We start from the raw sequence: 27,950 nt of genomic DNA, 5'->3' as shown, positions 1-27,950 counted from the left end.
TTATCTATGCAGGTTCTGATACTGGGCCCATCATAGTGACTGTCAAACCCAAGTGTCTCTGTCAAGGCCTGTAGTATCACCAAACTGTGGGAGAAAAGAAGCATTCGCCCCATTTTACAGCTGGGGAACTGTGGCACAGAGATACTAAGTGACTTGCCTGAGATCACACAGGAAACCTGTGTCAGAGCCAAGACTTGAACCTGGATCTCTCCCGAGTTCCAGTCCAGTTGTGGTAAACCCACCTGATGGCTGAAGGGCTCAGCCTGCCTGTGGATGAGGCTGGGGAAGCATTTGCAGCTTGGTAACTAGTAAGGACATGAGGATTGTTGGGGAGATGGATTCCTTGTTCCACCAGTACCCATTTCAGCTGGAGCCCAAGGTGTCATTGGATGCTCTGCCCTACCTCAGCCCAGAATGGGCATTTTCCATCTTCCTGTCTTCATCCCAACAAGCTTCGCCCTCCTGTCCCCTCCCGCCAAGAATCCTGGCAGAGTTCAGATGGGCTCTGAAGCACCCCGCAACAAAGTGCTTCAGGCCAGTTTTCCCCTCTCCTGTGCCGGAGGCTATCCCTGCATCTCCCCTGCTGCTCTTAGGACGGAGCAGCCTGTCTTCCCCTGGGATCGGAGGGGAGTAAACAGGTGGAATTTTCCGTCTGTTTGCTCAGCTCTGCCAGCCTGGAGCAGTTCCTGGCCTCTGTATATCAGACAAGCGCAGATTGCCAGAGCTCTGCGCCGCTGCCAGACTCACCTGCTTTCTGCCATCCCAGCCTCTCCAGGCAATGAGTGACTGAAAGCAGAGACCTCCCCCTCCTTTCCCCCCCGTCCCTGCCCCGCACAGGAGTGTCCTTTGGTGGCTTCATTTTGTTCCTTTCAAACTTCAAAAGCTTTGTCTCGTTCGCCAACAGAAACTGGTCCAATAAAAGAGATTACCTCTCCCCACCCGCCCCCCACTTGTCTCTCCAATATCCTGGGACGACGCGGTGACAACAACACTGCATACAGACTTCCTCATGTCAGCCTTGCTGGGGTCACCTCAGGACTCGTCAGTTCTCACTGCTCACCTCAAAAGCCAGAGCGATGAAGCAGGTAAGGCGGACTTGGGAAGCAAGAGTGAACAACTGCCCTTCTGTGCAAAGGGCTGGTGTTTGGCTGGCAGCAGCCTCCACATATGAGCAGGGATGATTGCCTGTGCTTGAATCCGAAGTAGGAGCCGTTGTGCTGGTGCGGCAGCAGGGATCGGAGAGGAGTCCATTGGAACCCTAGCTAACCAACATAGAGGAGTCCTAGTATCTTAGACGAGGCGCTTATTGTTGGCATCTATAGCTGGGGTGTGGATAGCCATCTAGAAAGCAGAATCAGAGGCATCCCTGAGGGGACAGGATTAAGGAACTAGGATATTGTAGTGTGAAGCTGCTGTGTTGTCTTCAGGGATTATGGATGGGGCTGCTGCATATTATTAAGGATACCTGACATTTTCCATTATAAACCCCTGTTTTGAGTTGCTTATTATTTTGCTAAAGGATCACCATTTGGGCTGAAATTTTTCATGCTGGGTGTCTGGCTGATTTTCTGTGGGAGATTTCAGTGAAAATGGGTCTGCCATTTCCAATGATGAGGCTGGGGAAAAATAAGGTGTTTTGCTTTTTTTTTTTTTTTTTTATAAAAGCAGGATTTTGTGTGGGTGTAATTTACTATGTTAAAAGAACACTATTAAGGCTGAAAAGTAAAGCACTGACAAATTAGGAAATGCCAAAATTAAGGTTGTCTATGCAATCTTAATCCAGCCCCCTTGTGCATGTGCATTATCATGCAGTCTTTAACTGTATGACCACATACTGTTTTTTCCACAGGGCCCCTGCCTCATTCAGTGCACAGGGTGGGGACCTGCTCGAGGGATGCATCAGGGTTATGTAGCGAAGGAGGCTGTTGATCACAAGAACCTGTCTTGTCTGTTGCAGAAGTCGGCAGGGGCATAGTGAATGAGGCAGGGGGCTGCAGGAAGAGAAAAGATGGTCTTATGGTTAAGGGAGTTGAATGCTGCCTTGGAGAGCTGGATTCTGTCCCTGCCTCTGGCACAGAGTTCCTGTGTGATTCTTGGGCAAGTCATTTAAACCAAACTTCACAGGTGGTGGTCACTCATGTATTCCTCATTCTCTGGGTACTTGACGTGCTACCCTGGGGTCTGATTTTCAGAAGTGCTGGGCACTCTTGGCCACAGCTGAAGTCAATGGGAGCTGTGTGGTGAACATATAAAGTGTTATAGAAAGTTAAGGACTCTAAAAATCAGGGCCTAGGTGTCTCAAATCGGGCACCCAAAATTAGTGGAAACTTCTGACTTTAATCTCTCTGGGCCTCCATTCCCCATAACAACCACCCCTCACCTCACAGGGGTGTTGTGAGGCTAAATTAATTGATGTTTGTGAAGCACTCAGGTACTATACCAATGAGTGCCATAGAAAAGCCCATGAGGAAATTAATAATTCTACCTTCAGAGCAGCGTGCAATAAATAGTGGACAGTAAATAAGGCCTGGTGCCACACAGGTGCAGTAAGGATAAAACAAAATATTGGAAAGTTGCTCATTCAATTAGCACCATCCATTCTGGGTACTGAAAGGGGCTGGAAAAAATAGCGTGTGATCATATATATTATAGATTATTATAATGCACAAGGGGAGGTGCAGAATTAAGGTTGCACAGGCAACTTTAATTCTGCATTTACTAATTTTTGAGGGCGTCAAGCAGTCTCAGTCATGTTTTTCTGAGATAGTTTGTTGTTTGTGTGTAATGTGTACGGCGTGATAGTGCTGCGTTACACAGGCCTATGGATTTTTGTGGTCTGGGCCCTACTGTGTAAGAAAAGAGCCTAGAAAAAAAGGGCAGTACAAGTGCTATACAGGTGACAGGATACAGGCACGAGACAGCTTGGTTTAGCTCTTCAGAAGAGACAAAGTGGCGGAGGGAAGAGGATTGCAATCTTACCATCTCTAGGATTGACAATGTGCCAACTAGTGTCTGGCATGTTTTTAATCCAAATCAATAGTTTCAAGGTTACAATAGAAAGGAGGGGGTATTACAGTAACTCAAGATGCCAGGGCTAGGGTGGGGAGCTGGAGGTGGAACAAAAGTCAGTGTTGTTTAACAGAGCCATTAGTAATAGTCTTTAGCTGCTTTTCTGCTGTAGAACTCAATGCACATTACAAAGCTGGGCTGGACTTCGCTCTCCCTGTTTTACAGATGGGGATATTGAGGCACAGAGGGGTTAAAGCTGGGATTTTCAAAGGCTCCAAGGAGAATTAAGTGCCCAACTCCCTTAGGCTGGGATTTTCAAAGGCACCTAAGGGACTTATCTGAGGGCACAAAGTGAGTCAGTGTCAGAGCTGGGAACAGAACACAGGTCTGGTGCCCTCCCATCTAGACACTGCAAGCAGTGGGACAAAGGGTTAAAGCAGCAGCATGGCCAAGCGTCAAGGATGGGAGATAAGGGAGAGGTGGGGATGATGTAGGAAGTTAGACTGGATGATTGAAGTGTAACATTTTTTTAACCCTACTGTCGGTGGACACAAGTTATAACCTGCTCCTTTGGGGCCCTGGCCTCCTCAGTCAGGTAAAACCTCAACTTGGAATCCATGGTAAGGACAGTGCAGGATCAGACTGAGCTAAAGAAACCATGGTGAACTTCAACAATGGCAGCTTGGTCTATCACTAACTTCATCCTTGTGCCACCTGGCCTGTCACAGGGCTCTGGAATGTCCTATCAGTTCTTTGACTGCTGCTTTTAAATGTTTGTTTGTTTGCGGTGGTTCTGTTAGAGGAAAAAAAAGACTAATGGCATCATGGGCTTCTATGTTTAGTGTCTCTTGTTAATTTCCGGTCAATAGTGCTTTGTTTACTCACAAACGGGGGTCTAAACATTGAATAATGGGCTTGATGTGTTAACGATTGGGCGAGGGTCTCTGGCCTGTGCTATGCAGAAGGTCAGACTAGAGTATCAGAATGGTCCCTCCTGGCCATAAAAGCTCTGCATCTAAGTTGGGTTGTTTTCTGGCTCACACATCGCTAGCAACATCAGTTCTGCAACTGGGCCTTGCTTAACAAATCTATGATGATACAGGAGCTGGGATAGAATCCAGCTCCCTTCTTTATAGGCTTCCTGGCTCTGCAGGGCTAATGGGAGGAAAAAGGAGCAGGAGTTTATTTTCTGGTTACATGAAGAGAGCAGATTTGCTAAGTAGAAAGGGATCATTTTTATAGTCCTTTCTCAGGGTCACACTGTACTCTGTGTGGTTTTTAATCTCCTTCCCCCCCAGATCCCCTAGTGTGTAGAGGTGCAAAAAGGCATTTCATTTTTTCCTAGTCCTGCTGCACTCTTCCGTCTGCATCTTTTAACAACAACTCAGTGGAATCTGGGCTATCTGGCACATCCCTCTGCAATTTAACTGGCCATTTCCTTGGCTTGTTTTACACACTGTGCTCAACTCTTTGATTCATTGTTGGGTAAAGTTTTAATGCACATAAGCATCTCCGAGACACTTCACTTTACTGCACTCAGTGCAGGATGTCACTTTCTGCCTGTCGATGCACACGGTGTGTTGCAATGTGCAATGTTACACATGTGATGTACGCAATCCTGTACCTGACCCACTTGGTGTATTCAGTTCCTCTTCCTCTCCATCTCGTTAGCTTTGGGCAGACAGGTTGGAGGGCTTGTCTATACAGAGAGCTATTCTGGAATAGTTTGCTTGGCAATAGCTATTCCGGTCAATTTCCCCATATACCTTAGTATCCTCTGGGGACCAGAATCAGCCCTGGAAAGAATTGTACTTACTTATGCAAGGGCTGAATTTAGTATAGCTGGAAAGCTATTAGAATGGGAGGAGATTGCCACTGATGCACCTTTCCCATTATCTCCAGTGATCAGCACTGATATACAGCACAAACAGCAAGGGAATCCACACCTGGCACATTCTGGCTCTCCTGACTCACATTCCCAGAGCTTGAAAGCCCTGGGTATTAACTTCTGTGGTCACCACTGCAATAGAATACCTTGCACATCACTGATCCCACCTCCACCCCCTTCGCCTTCTTAAAACAGGCCATTCACTGTTCAGCCAAGCAGGAACCCAGTCTTCAAAAGCTGCTTGGTCTGCTCACAAATAACAAAGGAGCTAAAGATAGCTCGGTGCAGATGAAAAGGCCTGCATGTTAAAACCCTGACTCAGCACAGTCCCATAGTATAGGATGCTGCTTCCCCCCCCCCCCCCCCCATATTACGATCTCCTGTGTCGGTCTTAGACCAATCTCAGCCTCTAACAATGCTCTGTCCAGAATCAGACTCCGCTTAGCTCCTCACTTAGGGCCTAATTCAAAGTTTATAAAAGTCCGTGGGAGTCTTTCCATTGACTTCAGTGGGGTTTTGGATCGAGGTGTTTAGTGCACTTACTGTATCCACCATTTTTCCTGTAGTTTGGACTTTCTCTGGCCTCTCTCAGTTGATGGCTCCACTGCAGCTGGCCTTCCCCAGGCAGCCCAATTAAGTTTACTAAATGGGGACTCGGGTGCCTTACAAAATTGGTGATCGAGCTACTGAGTTGAATGGTGCAGCTCACACCTTTTTCAGAACTTTTGTTTCAGGCTGTCTGCAAACTCAGGCAGATATTGCTGCATTAGTTTATGTTCTGATGGCTTTTTCATATAAAATGTTCTAAAACTCCTAGGTGAGTTAGGAGCTGAAGGTTCATTTTCAAAGGTGATGTGGACACTTAGGAGCCTAACTCTCATTGGCTTTCAATGGAATTTGGCCTCCTAAATCACTTAGGTCAAAACTTTACCCATAGATACTCTCTTCTTTAAATGAGACTTGGATTCTGGAGGAAAATTCCATAGCAGCTTCAGAAAGGCGGGCAGCCATGCATGCATGGAATTTGCATAGCCAAGTGATCACATTATATACAGAGCTCTGTTTACTGTCATCATCTGATGATCAGCCCAGTGGTGTCCACTTCTCGAAATGCACCACAATTAGCACTGTCTCCCTTGTTAGCCATCTCAGCCAAGAATCAGGGAGATTCACTGGATCCTGGCGGCAGATGTCCCCTTTCAGGGTTGTGGCATGTTGACAGACCATTGTGGGGGAATCTTGCACAGCTGATGCCTGGTATAAACCTAGAGAACTTCAGTTTCCAGGGCTATTAATCCAGGATTGAGTGAAGAAGCAAACAATGGGATTCAGCGTCATGATGATGTCATTAGTATGCCCTGCAGGACAAAAACAAATAGGTGGAAAGCTTATGCCAGATGGATTCAGCTGAGTGCCAGTCCCATCTTGAATTAACTAGTTCATTGCCATCCTTTCTCCTCTGCAGCTTCTCTCGCAGTGGCCAATAAGGTCTGTAATAATCGGACACTTTCCCACCTGCATGCTGCCAGGTCGGTCCTCATGTTCAGGGCACTTTAAGTGAGTTCGGGGTGGGGGCTGGGGGCATGTGTGAGAAAAGACATTGAGTCCATGGTCACTCTTCCTGCTTGCAGGAGTGAGTTTCATAGTTTAGGTCCAGCTCCTGGGACAGATCTGTCTTGTGCACGCACAAGCCTACCCTTTTTGGATTGGTTGCTCTGCTGGAATGTTGCTTTGTGGGAGGTCTGTGGCCACGAATGGAGAGGCAGTTTCCAAGAGCTGATCTCAGGGAGGGCTTGGACTGTCAAGACAAAGGGCTCTGTATCCAACAAAAGGGAGTCTGCGCAGAAAGAGGAACCCCAAAGTTGACCTTGCTATCTGCATGGGCCACTGGATGTTGTATTTTCAAGGGTGCGTGGCCACATTTCCAGAAGTGAGTGTCAGTCACCAATGCATGGATAATGCTGGCCAGGTGTATGTCTGATGGGATGGGGTGCGATCTCCTGACCAGGTATGTACAGATGGAAGTGGGGGTGCTTTTAAGCAATGAGGGGTGCAGTTTCCTTCCTTCTGATTTTCCTTTCATCATTCAGCAGCACTTCCCATATTGTAAGTGCTATCCTGATTCTACAGAGGGGGAAACTGAGGCACAAAACTCTCATGATTGTCCAAAGTGTCACAAGCCTGGGCAGAGCCATGACTAGACTGAAGGAGTTCCTGACTCCCAGCGTTGTGTTCATTCCTACAGAACACATTGCGACACGCTTAGGCTTGCAGCTCTCTGCAATAGTATTCACAGTTAAAGCCTCCCCCAAAATCCTCTGCAGAGTGGTTCAAATCCAAGCCCAAGAAGAGGGACAGACCAGTACTGATAGCTCCATTGCAAATAAAGAGATGAACAATCTGTGTGGTCTAATTCGACCCCTCTCAGGAAATGCTGCTTTTGCTGATCGCATCCATGCTGTGGGCCCAGAGATCATGTCAGGGAGGGGGCTGATGCCAGCAAGCAAAGTCCTTCCTAAATGAGCCGGCTTTCTGCCACCTCCTCTAATCCTGCTTGTTCAGCTCTCAGCCTCTTTCAGCTTTGTTTTATCTCATTGCCGCAGAGCAGAGCAGAGCGAGCTCTAGGGGGTGGCAGGAGTAGTGGGGGAGGGGAATGCTTTGCTTTCTAGCAGTTTGCACTAGAGAGAAGAGAGGCCCAGATCCTCAAAGGTATTTAGTAGGGTTACCATACGTCCAGATTTTCCCGGACATGTCCGGCTTTTTGGGCTCCAAATCCCCGTCCGGGGGGGAATCCCAAAAAGCTGGACATGTCCGGGAAAATCGGGACATGCGGGGCCGGCAGTGCCGGGCCGGGGGCTCGGGGGCCGGGCCGGCGGTGCTCGGCCGGGGGCGCGGGGGCCGAGCCGGGGACTGGCAGTGCTGGGTGGGCCGGGGGTGCTCGGCCGGGGGGGCCAGACTAGGCCGCGCCTCCTCCCCCCACACCCCCGTTACCTGCTTCAGGCTTCCCGCGAATCAAATGTTCGCGGGAAGCAGGGGAGGGGGCGGAGTTGGGGCGGGGACTTTGGGGAAGGGGCGGATTTGGGGCGGGGGCGGGGGCGGGGCTGGGGCCCGTGGAGTGTCCTCCTTTTGGAGGCTCAAAATATGGTAACCCTATATTTAGGCTCCTAACTCCCACTGAAATCAATTGGAATTAGGAGCCTGAATATTTCTGAGGATCTAGGCCAGAGTTCCCAGCAGCGTTTGGGAAGATCAGTTCCAGGATGGTGCCCCAGAAAGACACAACCAGCACCCATTCCTTAGGGCTAGGAGCTTCATGCCCTGGAGCTGGGATTGTGCGGGGGATCAGGCAGAGGTACAGACTTGGCCTGCCAGCAGCTATGTTTAAAGAAGGTGTCTGGCTAGCGCAATTTTTGTGGGTAATTCCTGCCTCAGGGAGGCCCAGTTCATTCATGTGTGCTTTGAGATCCTTATGTGGAAAGATAAACTATTGCTACTAGCAGGACAGGAGCTAGACATGATTCCCTCACATGCAGACAGGGATATTTTTTCTCACTTGTGATGTGTGGTATAAAGCCAGCCTTTGGGTCTCATTAGAGCAGGTTTGCTGGAGGGCTGTGCCCAGCATGGTACAGTGCACAGAGCATGGGGCAGGGAGTCAGGCCACCTGGGTTCTATTTAATGCCTCGGTTTCCCTATCTGTAAAATAGGGCTAATGCTTTGAGATCTACAGACTAGAAGTGCTATCTAGGCATTAGGCTTGGCCATTTATTGAATGTGGCTCCATTTTGAGCTACAGAAAGGACTTTAATTGCACCCTCAAAGTACTCTAAGAAATTGAATGATCAAGGTTCTAATACCATTCAGGATTGCAGCTATTGCCCTGTGGAAACATGTTATGTCTGGGTTGAAAGATGACTGCTTGAATCACAGTTAGAGTGTAGCTGGGCCCATCCCCTGCTTTGGCTAGTTATCTACAGTGTGATTTGGCAAACGTGGTTGCTGCTTTATTAAAGGTCCTGTTTCATACTGGCCATGTATGGCCTTCCATCTGAGGGTCTCAATCACATCACTAAAAATTAAGCCCCTTTACGCACCCCTGCGGTAGGCAGACATTATCCCCAAGGGAAGGACACTGAGGCATAGAGAAAGAAAGTGACTCTCAGAGTGATTTGGGGCAGACCTGAGAATAGAACCCCTGCATCCTGACACTCACTGCATGGCTTTAACTATCAGACAGTGCTTCCTGCTGTGTTAAACTTGAACAGGATGGGGCACTGGGAGGGCCTCCAAACTGACTTTGGGCAAAGAGACAAGGAAGTTATATTGGCAGTGTCAGATGAAGAATGTCAAATGTTTATTATAGCTACAACTCTGTAGCCCAAATAAATATTGGTCCCAATATTTTCTGTCTCTGCCATCTAGCGACCTGTGAGGGAGTAAAACAGAGGAAAGAGGCACTATGAAGAGCAAGGATCAAGGCTGATTACAAAGGCTTTGGCTCTGTGACCTAGCATTGTAGAAAGAGAGGGCCAGATCCTCAGCTAGTGTAAATCAGCAGCAGCCTCTGCCAGTTTACACCAGCTAGGGATCTGGCCCAGAATACTTGGAATCTATTAGCACCCATTGTGCATTTGTTTCCAGTGACTGCGATTTCTGGAGCCATTCGTTCCAACCTCCAGGGCAAGATAAAGTCAGAGGCATAATTCTTTTGTCTGTGCTTTAAGTGCAGGACCTTTTGGTATCTGTCTCTCAGAGGTTAGTGGTGTCCTGAGGTGATAGGCTGTCGTGCCATGAGCGGATTGCTGCTGCCACCCGTCTTGCTCTGATGGAGGTGACATAGGGATATCACTGTGATTCTTCAGTGCTTTGAAAACAGTGATTTAGCTGAGGACACAGCTACTGAGAGACCACAGGCAAATGAGGCAAACCTCCCAGCCCATTTACTGGAGCAGTCCCAGTTCCCTCTATCAGGGCAGGTGGGACAAGAATTAATAATGAACAAAGCATGTTAATCAGTATCCAGGGCATTATCGTCAATTCTCAGTGAAACAAAAATAAATCAGTGCAGGTCTATGGGGTATCGCCAGCTCTGCTTAACTGTGTTAGCACTGCTTCAGATAGCAGGTACACAGCACTCCGCATGCTTTCAGCTCTGTACGTGATCTGCCCTTGAGGTTATAGCTGGAGCCTGGGAACCAGGCGCTCCTGAGTCCTAGTCCTGGCTCTTGTCCCTGACTCGCTGTGTGACTTTGGTTGAGTCACCTAATCGCTCTGCATAGGTGTTCCATTGGTAAAACTTCAGTTTGCTGTCCATGTGCAGCTAACTGACAGGTAGCTTTGCTGTGAAATGGCTAATCTGCTACAAATTGGTAGGGAGAAGTGGGTCTGATGAAGGGTTCTAGCCAGACTCGTAAGGTTCATAGTTGCTGAAGAAGGGCTCCGAATTAGGGTTGCCAACTTTCTAATTGCACAAAACCGAACACCCTGGCCCCGACTCTTGCCCCAAGTCCCTGCCCTGCCCCTTCTCTGAGGCCCTACCCCACCACTCACTCCACCCTCCCTCCCTCTGTTGCTCACTCTCCCCCACCCTCACTCACTGTCACTGGGCTGGGGCAGGGGATGGGGGTGTGGGAGGGGGTGAGGGCTCCAGGGTAGGGCCAGAAATGAGGAGTTCAGGGTGCAGAACTCTGGCTGGGGTGCAGGCTCTGGGCTGGGGCCAGGGATGAGGGATTTGAGGTGCAGCAGGGGGCTCTGGGCTGGGGCAGAGGGGTTTGGAGTGAAGGTGGGGGTTCCGACCTGGGGCAGGGGGTTGGGGTGCGGGCTCTGGCCAGGTGGCACTTACCTCAGGCTGCTCCCAGTCGGCAGCGCAGCAGGGCTAAGGCAGGCTCCCTGCCTGCCCTAGCTCCATGCTGCTCCCTGAGGCAGATGGCATGTCCGGCCCCTAGACGGAGGTGTGGCCAGGCGGCACTGTACAGTTCCCGGCCAATAGGAGCTGTGGAGCTGGCGCTTGGGGCGGGGGCAGCGTGTGGAGCTTCCCTGGTTGCCCCTGCACCTAGAGACCGGACATATCGGCCCCTTCCGGGGAGCTGTGCAGAGTCAGGGCAGTCCTGCTGCGCCACTGACTGGACTTTTAACGGCTCGGTCAGCAGTGCTGACTGGAGCCGCCAGGGTCCCTTTTCGACCAGGGGTTCCAGTCGAAAACCAGACCCCTGGAAACCCTACCCTGAATCAGAGAGGCCTCTGCTTTGGTGGCGCTTGAGAAATGCATTGACCTGGAGTCTTACCCAAATTCATAGAACCGAAGGGACCTGATTCTGCATCAGTGAAGTCAATGGGAGTTGCAGTGGGAGCTGTATCAGAGGGGGCATGTAGCCAGAGTTCCTGGTTATGGAATTTATCTGTGCTATCTGAAATGCATTGCAATGCAGCTCTGAAGTCCTGGAGTCTGAAGATCATCCTGTGCTTTTTCTTTTCAAGAAAAAAACACCTAGGAAACTCTATTAGAAAAACCAAACAAACTTGTTAATAGAACATTAAGGTTGCACAGGTAAGAATTTAAAAATCAGGAAATGATTGAGGTAATGCATGTGTAACCTTAACTCTGCCCCCTTGTGCCTATGCTTCTATGACACCACCTTTCAATTACATGATCATGTGTTATACCTAATTTTTCCTGATTCGTTAGATCCACAAGTGTAGCATGTTGTAGTGCTGTGAAGTATTCTGTGTGTGCACTCGGAGTCCATGAAATTCACCTATATGAAGAATACATACAAAATCATACATACCCAGAATACCATAGATTAAACATCGTAGCACAGATATTCTGAGCTACATCAGTTATGGGTCTGTGTAAGTACCTAGCTAGCATAATACTGCCATCTTGCTGGAATATAGATAGGCTAATTAAATTCACAGCTAAGTTAGCGTCATAATTAATTGTTGAAAATAAAATGTACAGCAGATGGGTGCTGACAAAGTTGTTAAAATAGAGACTATAAGGATATATGTAAAAAAGAATTAAACAATAAAAGTATGCTGGCCCATTATGACAATGAAAGGAATTAAAATTTTGCAAGACGCAGCATGTGTTGTGAAAACTGTTGTACTGTATTGTGTTGTTTGAGACCTGCACGATCACATGATTTAATGCTACTGCAAGAATATATATGCCCAAGGGGGCAGAGTTAAGATTCCACATGCAACCTTGTCTTGGACACTTCTGAACTTTAGTCTGATAAGGTATGTAACTGTTCCAGTGAGATATTTGATAGGGTGGAATCCATTTGCTCTCAGCTCAAAAATAATGTGTCTCAAGGGTGAAGACAGAGGGGTTTTTGGCACTTGTGTAGGGAGGGAGAGCAAATGCAGAACCAGTGGAGGTCTGGGTTGATCTGTTTGAGGTCAGGGATACGGATAGTGTAGTGGGGATCTGGGAACAGTGTGTGTGCATGGTTAAGAAAGAGATAGGGTTAAGACTGGGATATTGGGTGGGGGGAGAGGGATGCAGATCCATAGGAAAGATCCACTGTTGGAATACTTTGTCCAGTTCTGGTGTCCACAATTCAAGAAGGGAGTTAATAAATTGGGGAAGGTTCAGAGAAGAGCCACGAGAATGATTAAAGGATTGGAAAATCTGCCTTATAGTGATACAGTCAAGGAGCTCAAGCTATAACCAAGAGAAGGTTAAGGGGTGACTTGATCACAGTTTAAAAGTACCTACATGGGGAACAAAACTTTAATAAAGGGCTCTTCAATCTAGCAGACAAAAGCACAACAAATCTAATGGTTGGAAGTTGAAGCTAGACAAATTCAGATAGGAAATAAGATGCACATTTTTAACAGTGAGGGTAACTATCCATTGGAACAACGTACTAAGGGCTGTGGTGGATTCTCCATCGCTGGCAATTTTTAAATCAAGGCTGGATGTTTTTCTAAAAGATCTACTCTGGTTCCAACTGGAATTAATCCTGGAATGTCCTGTAAACTGTATTATGCAGGAGGTCAGACTAGAGGATCACAGTGGTCCCATCTGGGATCTATAGAAGGTCCAGGATGGGTGTGGGGCATGTGATGACAGAGAGAGGAAAAGCTGGATCAGTAAGTCTCAGAAGTAGGTAGGATTTGCAGGAAAGTATCTCAGAAATAATAGAGCAAGAAAGGACGGAGCTGACACTCTGCAGGGCTCCTGAAGTGAACAGCAGAGAGGATGGAGTCCAGGTTGTGAAGTCTGGTAAATTACTAACAGGGAACGGCCGGGCCAGTCAGAATACTGATACCATTAATAAACAAAGGTGCGTGAGTGTAACATGTACAGATGTGACGAGTGTGGGGGAGTGGAGGGAATGGGGGACTCGAAGATAGCAGCAGTAAGTCATAGACTAGTTACATGTATGTAACAAGTTACATGTAGTACAAACATGAATGTAACTAATCTGTGACCTCATATCACGCCAATGTCTCTTGCCCTCACTGTCCTTCCTGTTCCTCGCAGTGCATGCTCCCCCCTTCCCCTCCCCCCCGTCACGTGCCTTAAATTGGCTCAGAAGGTCTCCGGGGCAGGGGCTGAACCCTGCTCTGTCTGTTTATGTGCAGCACCTAGCACGACAGGGCACCGATCCTCTGTCTGCTCATGTTGTACCAGTAATTCAAACTGAAAGGCAGCTGTGTTCTGCTTGGCTAGCCTGTCACTGCTGATGTGACGTGGCAGGGCCTTGGCAGGGAGGAGGGCTCTGGATTGGACTGACTGGAGCAGAAGCCATACTGATTATTAACAGCAACTGAGATGACTCCCTGCCTTCTGCATCTGTCCCTGGAACTATTTAAAGAGGGCTACTGACATCTGCACTGGCAGGTGGTCTCTGGGGCTGCTGGATAGCTGGCAGCCTGCTGGCTGATTGGGGCTGCGTTTTCACACCGTCTGCCTTCTGGGTCCCACCAGGAGCTGGCAAAGCATAGGCTCTGCCGGTGAACTCTGCTGCTCTGGCTCTTGTTTAGCACACAGGCAGGCTGGACTGTGTCTTCCTCCCAGCCAAGGCCCTGAGGATGCTTTACCAGGGCAGAAATCTTCAGCAGGAGGAAAACAATTCCCCTGAATGGGAACCCAGTCTACGAGCTTCTCCCTTAGCCTTTGGGATCTACTCTCTGCCTGATGGCTCTGCTGCAGGCTGGTACCACAGCTCCCACAACCAGCTAGAGCTCCTGCTCCGCTCCTGCTCTCTCTGCAGCCAGTAGGATGGCGTACGTGGATCCCGAACACCCAGCTCTCACCCTTTGCCAGTCCATCTTCTTCTTCTTCTGCAAAGGAATGATAGAAGGGGTGGTGGCTATCCTCTTCCTCTGGCTGTTCATCCAAGTCCTGCTCAACAAACATCAGCAAGGTTGGTCTCTTCCCTTCCCTGGGTACATGGATTTTGTATCTTGTCTCTTGCCACATAGCTCTCCAGCCTGTTAGATCTGTTTGTTCCTTGTGACCAAGAGCAGGACAGAGGTGTTTGGACAATCCCATTTTTATCCCTTCCTTCTCACTCCCTTATCCGCTTCCACCCTCCCAGTAGTGAGAGGAAAGTCATCGGTCGATCCCGCTAATGAACCAGGAGACCTTTGCAGCTGGGCATTAATCGCAAAAGCATTTTAAAACGTGAAATCGCATTCCTGGGCATGCTCTGGGGACAGGCCCTGGGGAAGGGGCTCCTCCAGGCTGGTGACTTCATCAGTTATTTATAGAGTGCCCATGTCTAGCTCTACAGAGGCCCAGCATGTGCTCGAGACAGGGATGGCAGGCGGGCCTTGCCCCAGAGAGCTTGCAGTCTAAAAGGAGCAGGGAGATGGCCCAGTGATTGGATACTGGAAAGGAGCTTGGGAACCTGACCAAATGGCAAAGTGGTTGTATCCGCATGTCATCATCATGGCACAACCCAAACACCTAGCACAAGGGTCCATTGAGCTCTACTGTGGCTGATTCGGATGGGCTGGGATTCCCTGGCACTGTCAGTTACCTCCACTCCAGGGGCTTTCCAAGCTCTCTGCATTATGGCTGGTTTATAAAGTAGGGACTCTGAACTCCCCAAGGTGAGATGGGAACTCCGTCGTGCAGCACTGCTGCGTGCTAGGAAGGAACTGCGTGCGCACCTTCACAATCTTGGTTTCTGCTCCCCATCCTGCCCCATTGCACTGTGATGCCCAAGTTCTTCCCCCTCGCCCCTGCTCCTGCAGGCTGCTGAGATGCAAACCAGCCATAATGCAGCTTCTCTGAGTCATGCTGCAGATGGAATGCCATGGACTGACACCTCTGTCACTCAGACCAGGGCTTGTTGGCACTGAGCCCAGGGAACATTGTCGACTGAGCTGAATAGAATCTCTGATGGACTCTGGCCAAAATTTTACAACTTGGGAGCCTAAAGGTAGGGCTCCTAAATCCATACATAGGCTCTTAGATACAAGTCTGGGCTGATTTTTCAGCAGCGTAGCACACCTGCAGCTCCCACTGAAGTTTACAAGGGCTCTGGGTACATGGCACTTCTTCAGATCAGGCCTTTTTTTTCTGAATCAAATTTTAGCCACTCAAGTTTGAAACTATAGGCCTTGCTCTAGGCATCCTGGGATGCTACACAAACCCCCTTGATAGTTCTCAGCCTGAGTCCATTGCTGGGAAGGGGAATGAGAGGATGGACTATGTTTGGTCTCCTCCCCAAGGCCTGAACGGACACCCAGTCTTCGCAGACCGGGAGGGCAGCGGTGTCCTTATTCTTCATGCAGGCATCTTTCGCTTTGCCTTAACCTTACGTTACTCCATCCCCACGCCCAAGAGATCATCCAACTCCATAAATCAATCCTAGCATTCATTTTGTTCTCTGATTCAGAATTTCAGTCTCGTTTAGTGCTGTTAAAGAAACAAATAATGTACTAGAACTAAAGGACTAAAAAGATCTAAGTTTCCATCCCTGTTCGGTAACTGGCTGGAAGTCAAGAGCATGGGAACTGCCTTAAATATTTAGGGCAGATTGTCCCCTGTCCTGGTTACTCCACAGATGGGATTGGAAGCTTGGTGACTTTTGACACCTGGGTTGCCCTGTTGAACCTACTGATCCAGATCTACCATGGCATCCAAGGTGGATTAGCTCGGGCGCTCAAGTGGTACCGCAACTTGCTTCCCACACCAGGCTTTGAGGTCGAGATGTCAGCATGTTCCTTCACTCTTGGCCACGCAGCCATAGGGAGGATGTTGGGGCCATCATGCTCAATTACTGGGCATGGGAGGAGGTGTCTCATGTGGCAGTTCCACCGGCTGACTTACAGTAAGACAGGTGTCGATGGGTAGTGAGGGGAGCCGCATCTAGCTCTCCTAGGCTGGCATGGACAGCATCATGGGGGTGAGTGCAGGATGGGAAATCGCTGGGGCACTGAGGGAACCTTGAGAGTCCTCTGTGAGTCAGGGGAGAATGTCAAGACTGAATTTACCATTATGATCCTACCATGCATGCAGTGTTAGCAGTGCCGCATGCCACTGCCACCCAGAACCAGCTGCTGTCTGCGTCAGGGCACCTCCACTTCCAGGCTGTTTGCCCTTCCTCTAGCACATGTGGGGTCACCCCACGGCTGTCGTCAAAGCCCCAGACCCACTGACTTGGGCCATGTCTACACTACGAGAGTAGTTCGATTTTACTTAAATCGAATTTTTGGAATCGATATTGCAAAGTCGAACGTGTGTGTCCACACTAAGGACAGTAATTCGACTTTGTGAGTCCACACTAACGGTGAAAGCGTCGACATTCGAAGCGGTGCACTGTGGTCAGCTATCCCACAGTTCCCGCAGTCCCCGCTGCCCATTGGAATTCTGGGTGTAGCCCCAAAAGCCTTCTGGGTAAAAAAAATGTGTCCAGGGTGCTTTTGGGTAACTGTCGTCATCCGTCCATCACTCCCGCCCTCCCTCCCTGAAAGCGCCGGCGGGAAATCAGTTCGCGCACTTTTCTAGTCAGTGACAGCGTGGACGCCACAGCACTGTGAGCATGGAGCACGCTGCGACCATCGCTGCATTTGTGGCCGCTCTCAACGCCTCGCAGCTTATCATACACCTTTCCCTGAGGCAGATGCAGATAAGTCAGGCGAGGAGGCTACGGCACCGCGGTGAGGGCCTGAAGTCTGAGAGTAGCACAGACCTCTCAGAAAGCACGGGACCCAGTGCCGAGGACATCACGGTGGCAATGGGTCATGTTGATGCCGTGGAACGGCGATTCTGGGCACGGGAAACAAGCACTGAGTGGTGGGACCGCATAGTGCTGCAGGTCTGGGATGAATCCCAGTGGCTGCGAAACTTTCGCATGCGGAAGGGAACTTTCCTGGAACTTTGTGAGTTGCTGTCCCCTGCCCTGAAGCGCAAGAAACCCGGATGCGAGCAGCCCTGACTGTCCAGAAGCGAGTGGCGATAGCCCTCTGGAAGCTTGCAATGCCAGACAGCTACCGGTCAGTCGCGAACCAGTTTGGGGTGGGCAAATCTACCGTGGGGGTTGTTGTGATGCAAGTAGCCAAGGCAATTGTTGATGTACTGCTGCCAAAGACAGTGACCCTGGGAAACATGGAGGCGATCATAGATGGCTTCGCAGCGATGGGATTCCCAAACTGCAGTGGGGCCATAGATGGAACTCACATCCCTATCCTGGCACCGGACCACCAGGCCAGCCAGTACATTAACAGAAAGGGCTACTTTTCCATGGTGCTGCAAGCACTGGTGGACCACAGGGGACGTTTTACCAACATCTACGTCGGATGGCCGGGCAAGGTTCATGACGCTCGTGTTTTCAGGAACTCTGGTCTGTTTAGACGGCTGCAGCAAGGTATTTACTTCCCGGACCACAAAATAACTGTTGGGGATGTGGAGATGCCTATAGTGATCCTCGGGGACCCAGCCTACCCGCTAATGCCCTGGCTCATGAAGCCCTATACTGGCGCCCTGGACAGTGAAAAAGAACTCTTCAACTACCGGCTGAGCAAGTGCAGAATGGTGGTGGAGTGTGCTTTTGGCCGTCTCAAGGGGAGATGGAGAAGCTTACTGACTCGCTGTGATCTCAGCGAAACCAATATCCCCATTGTTATAGCAGCTTGCTGTGTGCTCCACAATCTCTGTGAGAGCAAGGGGGAGACCTTTATGGTGGGGTGGGAGGTTGAGGCAAATAGCCTGGCTTCTGATTACGCACAGCCAGACAGCCGGGCGATTAGAAGAGACCAGCGGGACGCGCTGTGCATCCGGGAGGCTTTGAAAGCTAGGTTCCTGAGTGAGCAGGGTAACCTGTGACTTTTAAGTTTGTGTACAGAGAAGCTGAACCTGCCCCCGTGTCTTTACCCAGTTAATGTTGACTATCCTCTCCAGTTACATACCCCCTTCACCCCCTTCCAACACACGTTTCGAAATAAAATCACTTCTACTTTGTTAATGAACACCGTTTTCTTTACTACTGTTTTGGCGGGAATGTTTTAAAACTGGGACGCAGACTGTGTTGGAGAGGGGGTGTAGTGTAGTGACGCAAATGAAGCTTCTAAACTCAAGGATTGACAGGCTGTGCTGTGGTGGGCTGCTTCTTTCAACGGAGCCTGTCACCCCTCCTGATCGGGACTGTGTGTATGGGGGGGCTATGTGACTTTGTGGCAGGGGGAGGACGGTTACAGATCTCCTGCTGCGTGGCTCTGTGATCCTGCATAAGGTCCGCCGCTTACGATCTGTAACTGCCCTCCCCCGCCACAAAGTCACAGAGCAACCCACCCACCACCACATAACACGAAAACCACCTCCCAGACTGACCAGGGTAACTAGTAACTGCACTGTGTATGTGCCCTGCTGCTGTACCTGCCCCCGCCTATGTACCCTGCCAAAGGTGACTGTCCTGTCCAATTACCAACCGCCTTTCCCCTCCTCCTCCAAAAGAACATGATGGAAACAGTAGTTAACAAAAACATATTTTTTATTATCAACTACACATGGAACTGGGAGGTGAAACTTGGACGGGGGCTTGTGTCAGGAGGGAAGGAAATTTTTTTTCAAATTTTGGGGAATGAGAGCCTTCTGCTACTAGTGCTCTCTGCAGGGGTGGAGTGAGAGTTACCACGGACTCTGCCGCCCCTCCTTCTTTGGACTTTGGGTGAGGTGGGTATGGGACTTGGTGGCGGGGGAGGGCGGTTAGAGAGAGACTGCAGCGGGGCTCTGTCCTCCTGCCTCCGTTCCTGCAGAACATCCACAAATCGCCGGAGCGTGTCCGTTTGCTCCCTCAGTAGTCCAAGCAGCGTTTGAGTCGCCTGCTGGTCTTCCTGCCGCCACCTCTCCTCCCGATCCATGTTTGCTTGGTGCATTTGGGACAAGTTCTCCCGCCACTGGGTCTGCTGTGCTGCCTGGGCTCGGGAGGAGGCCATAAGCTCCGAGAACATGTCCTCCCGTGTCCTCTTCTTCCTACGCCTAATCTGCGCTAGCCTCTGGGAGTGTGATGCCAGGCTAGGTTGTGAGACAGTCGCAGATGTGGCTGTGGGAATGGGAAAAAGGGAGTGAATTCCTCAGAAAGATAAATGTAGTTGTGAACAAAGAACATAGTCTTTCTCTGTGAACAAGACCATGCACAGCACCTATCACATGCGCACTCAGCACAAGGTCGAATTCTCGGCCTTCGCATTCAGTGCCTGGGGTCTTGCACAGCACATTTGAGAAGCGGGGCAGCACAACGGAATTTCTGTTGCAGGCAGACATGGTAAGCCGTAGACTTGTGGCAGCTTAAAACTTTAATATTAGCACTGGCCTCATTTCACATTGAAAGCAATGTCAGTCCCTGCTGCCAGCAATCCGGCAAGCAGGAACTCTGCCCCTGTCCCACCCCCTCGCGGCTGTCCCCGGGAACGATCCCTGTAGCCTGCCCCTCTCCTGCCTCCACCACGTGGCTGCAAACCAGCGGTTACAGTTCTGTAAAGGAACGGGCAAGCAGTCCCAACACTAACATTCCCCTACCTAATTCAAAGCAGGTCACCATGAGCGACATCACCCTGATGAGGATCTCTGACAGCGAGAAAGAGAGAATGCTCCGGGAAAGCCTCCAAAGACCAGGGCCGTATGCCGCCCTGCTGTGCAGAGCAATGATTCCCGAGTACTTGATTGTCTCGTGGCGCGGCAACGTGTCGTACTACGGAGGACCCAATAAGGCCGCTCTCCCCAGGAACCTCATGCAACGGCTTTCCAATTACCTCCAGGAGAGCTTCATCGAGATGTCCCAAGAGGATTTCTGCTCTATCCCTGGACATATAGACCGCATTTTACTGTAGCTGCAGTAGCAGGGACTAAACAGTAGAGCGGCTTGGGCAGGACAATCATGCAAAACCGGACATTGCTAGATTTTTTTTCAAAACTTGCACTGCCCATGACTGAACCATTAAGCGCCTAGGGCAAAGTAATCATGAACAACCCATTCTTTTAATTGTTAAAATTCCAGTTCTGTTAAAAATAAATGTTTATATGTTTACAACACTTACTGGCTGATCCTTCCCCAGATTCTGTGTCCGGGGTAACGGCTGGGGGTAACTGCCTCGTCCTCCTCCTCTCCTTCCTCATCTTCCCCGTCCCCTAACATGTCCGAGGAACCGGCCGTGGACAATATCCCATCCTCAGAGTCCACGGTCAGTGGTGGGGTAGTGGTCCTTGATTTTCACGCGGCACTGCGTTGCATCCCGGCTGTATCCTCTCTCTGACATGTCTTTAGAGATCTTCTCATAGATCTTTGCATTCCGTTTCTTGGAGCGCAGCTCGGAAAGCACGGACTCATCGCCCCACACAGCGATGAGATCCAAGACTTCCCGATCAGTCCATGCTGGGGCCCTATTTCTATTCTGAGATTGCACGGCCATCACTGCAGGAGAGCTCTGCATCCTTGCCAGTGCTGCTGAGCTCGCCACGATGTCCAGACAGGAAATGAGATTCAAACTGGCCAGACAGGAAAAGGAATTCAAATTCAAATTTTCCCGGGGCTTTTCCTGTGTGGCTGGTCAGAGCATCCGAGCTCGTACTGCTGTCCAGAGCGTCAACAGAGTGGTGCACTGTGGGATAGCTCCCGGAGCTATTAGCGTCGATTTCCATCCACACCTAGCCTAATTCGACATGGCCATGTCGAATTTAGCGCTACTCCCCTCGTCGGGGAGGAGTACAGAAATCGAATTAAAGAGACCTCTATGTCGAACTAAATAGCATCGCAGTGTGGACGGGTGCAGGGTTAATTCGATGTAACGGCGCTAAATTCGACATAAACGCCTAGTGTAGACCAGGCCTTGGAAAGGAGGCTGAAGAGAGGATTCTGTTTTTTTTTCCCTCTGGGTGTTTGACTGGCGTCAATCATGTGTCTTACATAAACAGTGCGTCAATTCGGCTGTGGGGCTGATAAGAGGAGGTTTTTTTCCATGGCCATTATCTTGTTTAGGGTGAAGCTGGGTTTATTTTAGCCTTGCGACGGATGTGTTGATCTGATGTAATAATTCCAGCTCTGCTCGGGAATGGTGCTCAGAGAGAATGGAGCACTGCAGATGCTGACGCCCCCAGCACAGCTCTCTGACCCTGCTCCTTTCTCTTATCGCTCGCCATTACACAGTAATCTTTCCAGCATGTCCTGTGCGGTGATGAGAGAGGGGATGACAGGTTTGGTTTAGTAACAGCACAGAATTGGACCACTGGCTCTGACTGTTCCTGGGGTGTGAGGGTGTATCTGGATTTTGACTGCTGTGCAGTTGCTGGTGTTTGCCAAGATTCAGTTGTCATCAAGCTATTGGTTCATAGATCTTAAGATCATAGAGAGTTGGACTGGGACCTAGGTTCTATACCTGGCTCTGACACTGGCTTGCTGGGTGACCTTGGGCTCTTCATCACCCTGTACCTCAGTTTACCAATCTGTAAAATGGGGATCCTGATACTGACCTCCTTTGGAAATAACCAGGTATTATTATTATTATAAGGGACGATTCTGATCACTTCGTCCTTGGAGTAGTGATGTGAACTGCTGATTTCTGATGAGCTGAAGGAGGTACCTGCCTAATCAGTCTACCTGTGGCATTTGTAACAGGCCCATCGCCGTAGAACACAACATCAAACTGCTACATCTTAATCACATTTCCTACCCACTGGCCAGGCACCTTCTGCCAAATGCCTTCTGGTCACACAGAAGCTTTGCTATCTGCAGCCCCCTTCATATACTCATGCTGTAATTCTTCTCTGCTCCATTCAGTGCATTTGCAGGTGCTCCTCGGAGTGGGGCTGGCTCTTCTGTGCTTCTGCCTTCTCCTGGGCTGTGCAGTGTGCTGGCGTCGAAGTGAGAGGCACAACCAGAGCAGCAGGAAAGAGCAGGTACCAACCAACACTCTGGTGGAGCTGGGGCCTGCTCTGCCTTCCCAGACCACCACCATGCCCATCCAGCAACAGTATGTGGAGCTAGAGGGAGCGATGCTGGAATGTGCAGGGAATGACTCGCTGGGTTCTCCTGGCGCTGGCAGCTTGCCACAGAGCATGTTGCATGGGAGGGCCTCTTTACCCAGCATCCCTTTCTCCCAGAAGCTTGGCCTGTTCTCCAAGACAGAGCCGGGCTGGGAGCGCCGGTCCACCATCTCTGGAGAGACTGACGAGAGCAGCCTGCTGACTCGTCCTGTTCTGGGACCCAGCGTCCGCCAGTCGTCCACCATGCCGAGGAGCCTCTCCAGTGCTGGCCCCAAGCAGCAGCCCCAGCTCCACTTCATCCTGTTCTACTCCCAGCCCGAGGCCACGCTCACTGTGACGGTGATCAGCGTGTCCCACCTGCCCAAGGGCTTTCGAAGCAGCCGGGACTCCTATGTCAAGGTGTACCTGCTCCCCAAGTTCATCGAGCCCCAGCGCACGGCTGTGCGCAGGAAGAGCCTCAACCCCGAGTTCCGAGAGCAGTTCCAGTTCGGCCGCTACCACCTGGAGGAGCTGAGGGGCTTCACCCTGCGCTTCGCTGTCTATGTGAAGGAGTTTCGCAGCTTCAGGGACTCCTTCGTTGGGGAAGTGATGTTCCCGTGTGCCCAGGTTACTTGGAACCCCGAGGCGGCCTCCAGCTACACCCGGGAGCTGTCAACCACCAAAACCAAACTCAAAAAGGTCAGGACTGGGTCACTGAACTAATAGTACCAAGTGGGGATAGTGCTGGCTGAGGTCTCCAGGGCCCCAGAGACTGAAAGGTCCACCCATACGGATGCAAGGGGAGGACTTTTTCATTACAGAACCTCTGTGTCATTCAGTGGAATTCCCCTCACAGGGCAAGTGAGGACTGGGTGTATCACCACTTCCCTCTGCTAGATGGGATACCAGACCAGCTTATGTCTGATCATGCATCCTGTAAGGGCCACAGGTCCAAAAAGATCCTTCTTTAGCTCAAGGTGAAGCGAAGTCCGCCTTAGCTGGAAGGAGAGCAGCTGGGCGGGAGGGCATATGTGATGGGGGTAAGTGGGTGGGAAATCCTTTGGCTGTGGTAAGAACGTGAAGGACTTTCCATCCTGAAGCTCCTGGATGGGGCTGACCTTTGTTTCTGTCTCAGTGGCTGCTAGGTGCCCTGGAGGCTGGGGGGAGGAGGTGAGATTGGTGGGTGTTTCATTGTCTCCTGCTGTCCATGTTGTTTCAGTGTCTCAGTGCCCAGGACATGAGCTACGGCGCTGCGTGCTCCCAATCCACGTCCCTGGGCCAGCTCTTCATTCTCCTCCAGTACCAGGCTCTGGCCAATCGTATCAAGGTGCTGGTCCGCAAGGCAGAGAATCTGGGCCGGCTCACCCGCATGCCAGGGGCACCAGGTAGGGAGGTGCAGGGCTGAGGGGCAGACCAGGTTTAATAGGCTTCGGCAGCAGGAAGGACTTTGGAGGGACCGGTAATAGTATTCCTGTTGTAGAACATACAGTTGTGTCATTTAAAAGTCCCCAGGATCTGCTATGGCACATGCCCCTCTCAGTTACAGACCCCTTGGACCATGGAGTCTGGGCATCTCTGCTATAGGCCCTATCAGCCCCCCACCCAATGTTGCGTACAGCACACACTTAACCCTATGAGGAGCATGCCCATGGTGACACCCCTGGGACCATGGTTAGAATGAAGATATTTTCAGTACAGGGGAAATATGGGCTAAAGTGAGGGATCCAGAATGGGTGGGGGGATCACAGTTGTGGGATTTCCAATTTCCCTTGCAGAGGTGACACATGGGGGTGGGGGGCATGAGAGGACACATGCCCCCCCATTTGCTCCTTGGCTTGTACTGGGTATGCTCAATTGCCCTCCCTCTCCCCCACCCCCTTATTGGCAGGCACAGGTCCTCTCTGCTCCTTTGTTCTAACCCTTCTTTGCATCCCACTTTCCCAAGCCCAGCAGTGGCAGATCCCGTCGCCTTCCTGGGAGCAGGAGTAGAAGGGCTGTGAATCCTCTAGCCAGGCCAACGCTGTAGGCCGCTAGTGAAGAGAGTAGCTGGCTCAGACACCTTCTCTTGTTTAAATGACCTTCCGAGGCCCGGGGCCCTCTGACCATCACTTATGGGAGTGTCCAGTGCTTCAAAGCTCTCTCCATTCTATCCTGGTAGCTCCACAGGGCCTGACACAGAGCTTCTGGGAGACAGGACACACCTATTCAGCCGCCCCTAACTTACCTCCTCATGAGCCTCCCTGCGTCCAAGCAAACCTGTGTCTGTTCACAGCAGATCCCGTGTGCTGTCGGCAGTCTCCTTATTCTCCAATTCCATTCCCAGACCACTACGTTGTCATTCACTTTTACTACAACGGGCGAGTCATGGACACAAAGGAGACCAAGTCCATAGCCGGCTACAACCCCGTGTGGAACACGCCCTTCCTCTTCAGTGTCCCTGCAGGAGACATCCAGGAGCAGCAGCTGTGCCTGGAGTTCACCATCATGCAGGTCGGAGGGACAGGAGTGGGAGTGGGAACCTGTATGCATCAGATGGTGCATTAGCATGCTGCAGGGCATAAGGGGGGGGTGCAGTATTTATCAGTGCAGGCACCGATTCCAGAGCAGGCAGGTGACAGTGGGGCATTTGCTGGCAAGTGGGTGGTGACATATGCAGGGAGGTTTGTTGGAGCCAGCTGGTTTGTTAGGGCGGGTTCATGCTCGGGGGCATTTTCAGGGGGATTGGTACCAGTAGGGACTCAGTGCCCTGGGGAAATGTTTTTGCTGTGGGAAGGTTGGCTCCTCAGTGGAATGTTAAGGAGTTTGTCAAGGCAGCTGGCACTTGTAGGGGGTTGGCACATGGTGGCATTTGGAAGGGGTTCTGGGGGGGTGTTGGCACAGGTGGTATTGGCGGAGGAGGTGCAGGGACTTGTTGCTGTCTGCAAGGGGCTGTCGGAATGGGATGGCATTTCCAGGGGAGGGGCTGTTTGCTGAGCCTTCTGGCTGCTTCTCCCATTGACTCCTCCCTGCCTCATGCTGCCTTTCCCCTTCCTCCCCAAAGGCTCGTCTCTATACACGCAGCTGCACCCTGGGCCGAGTGCTGATTGGGCCCCACGCCCCAGAGGCAGGGCTGCTCCACTGGAAGGAGATGTGTTGCCGAGGGCAGGTGGAATCCGCGCGGTGGCATGTGATTCAGCCGAATGTTTTCAGTCTCTCCCCTTGACATAGGTCAATCAGCAGGTGACTCATTGGAGCTTGTCAGTCGGAGCAGGATGGGGAAATCAGTGCTGATGCCTGAGCGTGTAATTCCCGCTGGCTGCGTGGCTGGGTTGAAGAACTGTAGTCATGTCAAAAGTGTCGTCTCCTATGTGGTGAGAGTCTGCTCTGTGCTGCTCTGGATGGCCCCGAGGCCACCAAGACAGGGAGCAGCAAGGAACTTGAAGCAAAGCGAGACTTTCCTTGTTAAGTATCTTAGATAGAGAGCATATGTCTGAAATTAAAGGGAAAGAGCCCCACCATCAGCTCCTGGCTGCTGTTGGGACATTGGCCCGGGGAAGGGAGCACTGGCAGCAGCAGCGAAAGGAGGGCAGGAGATGGGCATAGGAACATGAGATGTGGAAAGGAGCAGAGGGAAGTGGGAGCATGGAGAGGAGAGGAAAGAGCATGGACAGATGGAAGGAGCAAGCTTCATGTGCTCCAGACTTGCTCAGGAGGATTCCAGGCTGGCACGCCAACAAAGCTAGTTGTCCCCAATCCCCAAACCAAGACAGTAACCAGTGATCAAATTTAAGACAGCCTTGGAGGCCCTGACCCACATCCAGCCTGAGGATAACCAGGCGCAACACCATTGATTTCACTGTAGTTATGATGACAACTTACTCCATGCTTGATGCTCTTGTGAAGTCAGTAGAATTACACCTGCTCTGGGCTAGGTGTGGCCCCTACTGCATTTATGTGAATTCTGCTCAGCGTAACATGTACGATCAGTGCTGCAGTCAGAACAACCTCCAGTCTGTTCCAGTCCACTCGTAGGGAACAGCTGGACCACACATGGATGAAATGTCAGCCTTGATTCCTAGATCTCTGTGTAAGAAAGCCCAAGTTAGCTGTACTGTGTAGAGCACTGATCTGTGGGATCACTGTGAAGGAGGAACCCATGTGCCCTGAGCATGGGCAGGGAAGAGGTCACAGAAGGGTTGGAAGGCCATTTTCGCTATCCCCAATTTCCTGCATAAAATACCAGATTCCATCCCATTCTCCCACTTCATTGCTTTATAATGGAGTGTCAAACTGTTGCACGTCTCACCTTGGACCTGCCCTGGGATGCATCCGTCTGGTGCATAATCCTCCCTGCTTTACTTGGACCTACAGTTCTGGAGTTCAGAGCTGCTGCTGGAGGAGCAGGGCTACAATGTGAAAAAAGGAAGATTGCAGGGATGAGGTCCAGCAGGTGGATCCAGGAGAGCCCAGTTTCCTGCGATTCTGCTGATGTCACTGAATCTTCAGAGGGATTCCCTTGTTAAGCCATGGTCCCCCTTCCGGCACAACACTGAGGTAATGCTGGCAGTGCTAGCTTGGCATAGAGCAGCTGCAGCTTGCTGGGCTGTTACTGCCAATGCAGTTGTAATTTTATGCCTATTCCAATGGCCAACCCATCACCCCCAACATCTCTTCATTCATATCCTCTTATCAAATCAAGCTGCAACCATAGCAGTCAGATACTTAACACATCCCCAGTCAATGAAAAATACCCCCCCCCAGGGTAATGGGTAAGGTAATAGCTTGGAAACTTATTTTTAAAACACAGCAGCATTCCATAGAGGCTAGGTGGTCTCCCAAGATGCCAGACAGGAAGTGATATCACTGGGAAGGCCCAGGGGAGCCGTCACTATAGTGCAAGGCCCAGGCCCGCAGCCCCACATCTGGTTGCTGGCTCAGACCTTTGTGTTTTCCATCCACTTTGTCCCCTTTAAACAAATAAAAGGAATTTGTTCTGAAAGTGTATTGCTGCCTCCGTGAGGTCATTCCTGCCATGCGACTGTATTGATGTCAGAACAATATTAACAGGGTTTCCTTGGGTTTTTATTAAACTCCCAAGTCTCGCTAGTGAATGGTGCCGTTAAATAATCTGGATTGTTGGTTGTGTTGGGGGAGGTATATGTACATGGACTGTAGGTGTGTATGTACACATGGAGGAACGGCCGTTGTGTAGTTGCAGCACTGCTCTCTCCTAACTGGATTTAGAACCTGTGTATCACAGGCTCTATTATTATGAGTCGCCTTTAACTCTCGGGGCCTGTGCTGTGGCATGGGAGTTCCAGCCCTGGCATCACTGCAGGTCCAAACGGCCATGGTTCATGGGCCGGTGGAGATGGTGTTCTTGTGCCACATCTGGTCTGCCTGAGACAGGCCCACTTTGGCGACCTTGTGAGAAGGGCAGAATGCGAAGATATTGAAGCTGAGGAGGCACAAGGTGTTTCATTTTCTTCCAGTTGCTGTTGATTTTACACCGAAGGGGCTGAGATGCGGTGGTGATGGGTGGCAGGATAAACCCCTAACAGCGAGCGAATCACAGGGCGCTAACTTTGAGATGTTCAGCTGCAGCGTGTCCCCATCTGGAAAAGGAAGCCAGCCTGCCTCTCCTCATACGCC

At 50.7% G+C, this 27,950-nt stretch overlaps 1 protein-coding gene across 2 annotated transcripts; it reads left to right on the top strand.

The window, feature by feature from the left end:
- The first annotated feature begins 872 nt into the window (after positions 1–872).
- On the top strand, positions 873–27,300 carry LOC101942592 (synaptotagmin-5-like). 2 transcript variants are annotated; one of them, XM_065558473.1, is made up of 5 exons: positions 873–1,085; positions 22,135–23,018; positions 23,539–23,704; positions 24,643–24,809; positions 25,360–27,300. In XM_065558473.1, exons 1-5 carry the CDS (start codon positions 1,010–1,012, stop codon positions 25,519–25,521), a joined length of 1,455 nt encoding a protein of 484 aa, XP_065414545.1. In that variant the 5' UTR covers positions 873–1,009; the 3' UTR covers positions 25,522–27,300. The 2 variants fall into 2 exon arrangements, with proteins under 2 accessions (XP_065414545.1, XP_005309266.3); XM_005309209.4 differs by lacking the exon at positions 873–1,085 and having other exon boundaries at positions 21,906–23,018.
- The last annotated feature ends 650 nt before the right edge of the window (positions 27,301–27,950 follow it).

The sequence above is a fragment of the Chrysemys picta genome, chromosome 10, assembly GCF_011386835.1.
Source record: "Chrysemys picta bellii isolate R12L10 chromosome 10, ASM1138683v2, whole genome shotgun sequence".
Classification (NCBI taxonomy): Eukaryota; Metazoa; Chordata; order Testudines; family Emydidae; genus Chrysemys; species Chrysemys picta.
Note: the sequence above shows the minus strand (reverse complement) of the source record. Positions and strands in the feature narration are given on the sequence as shown.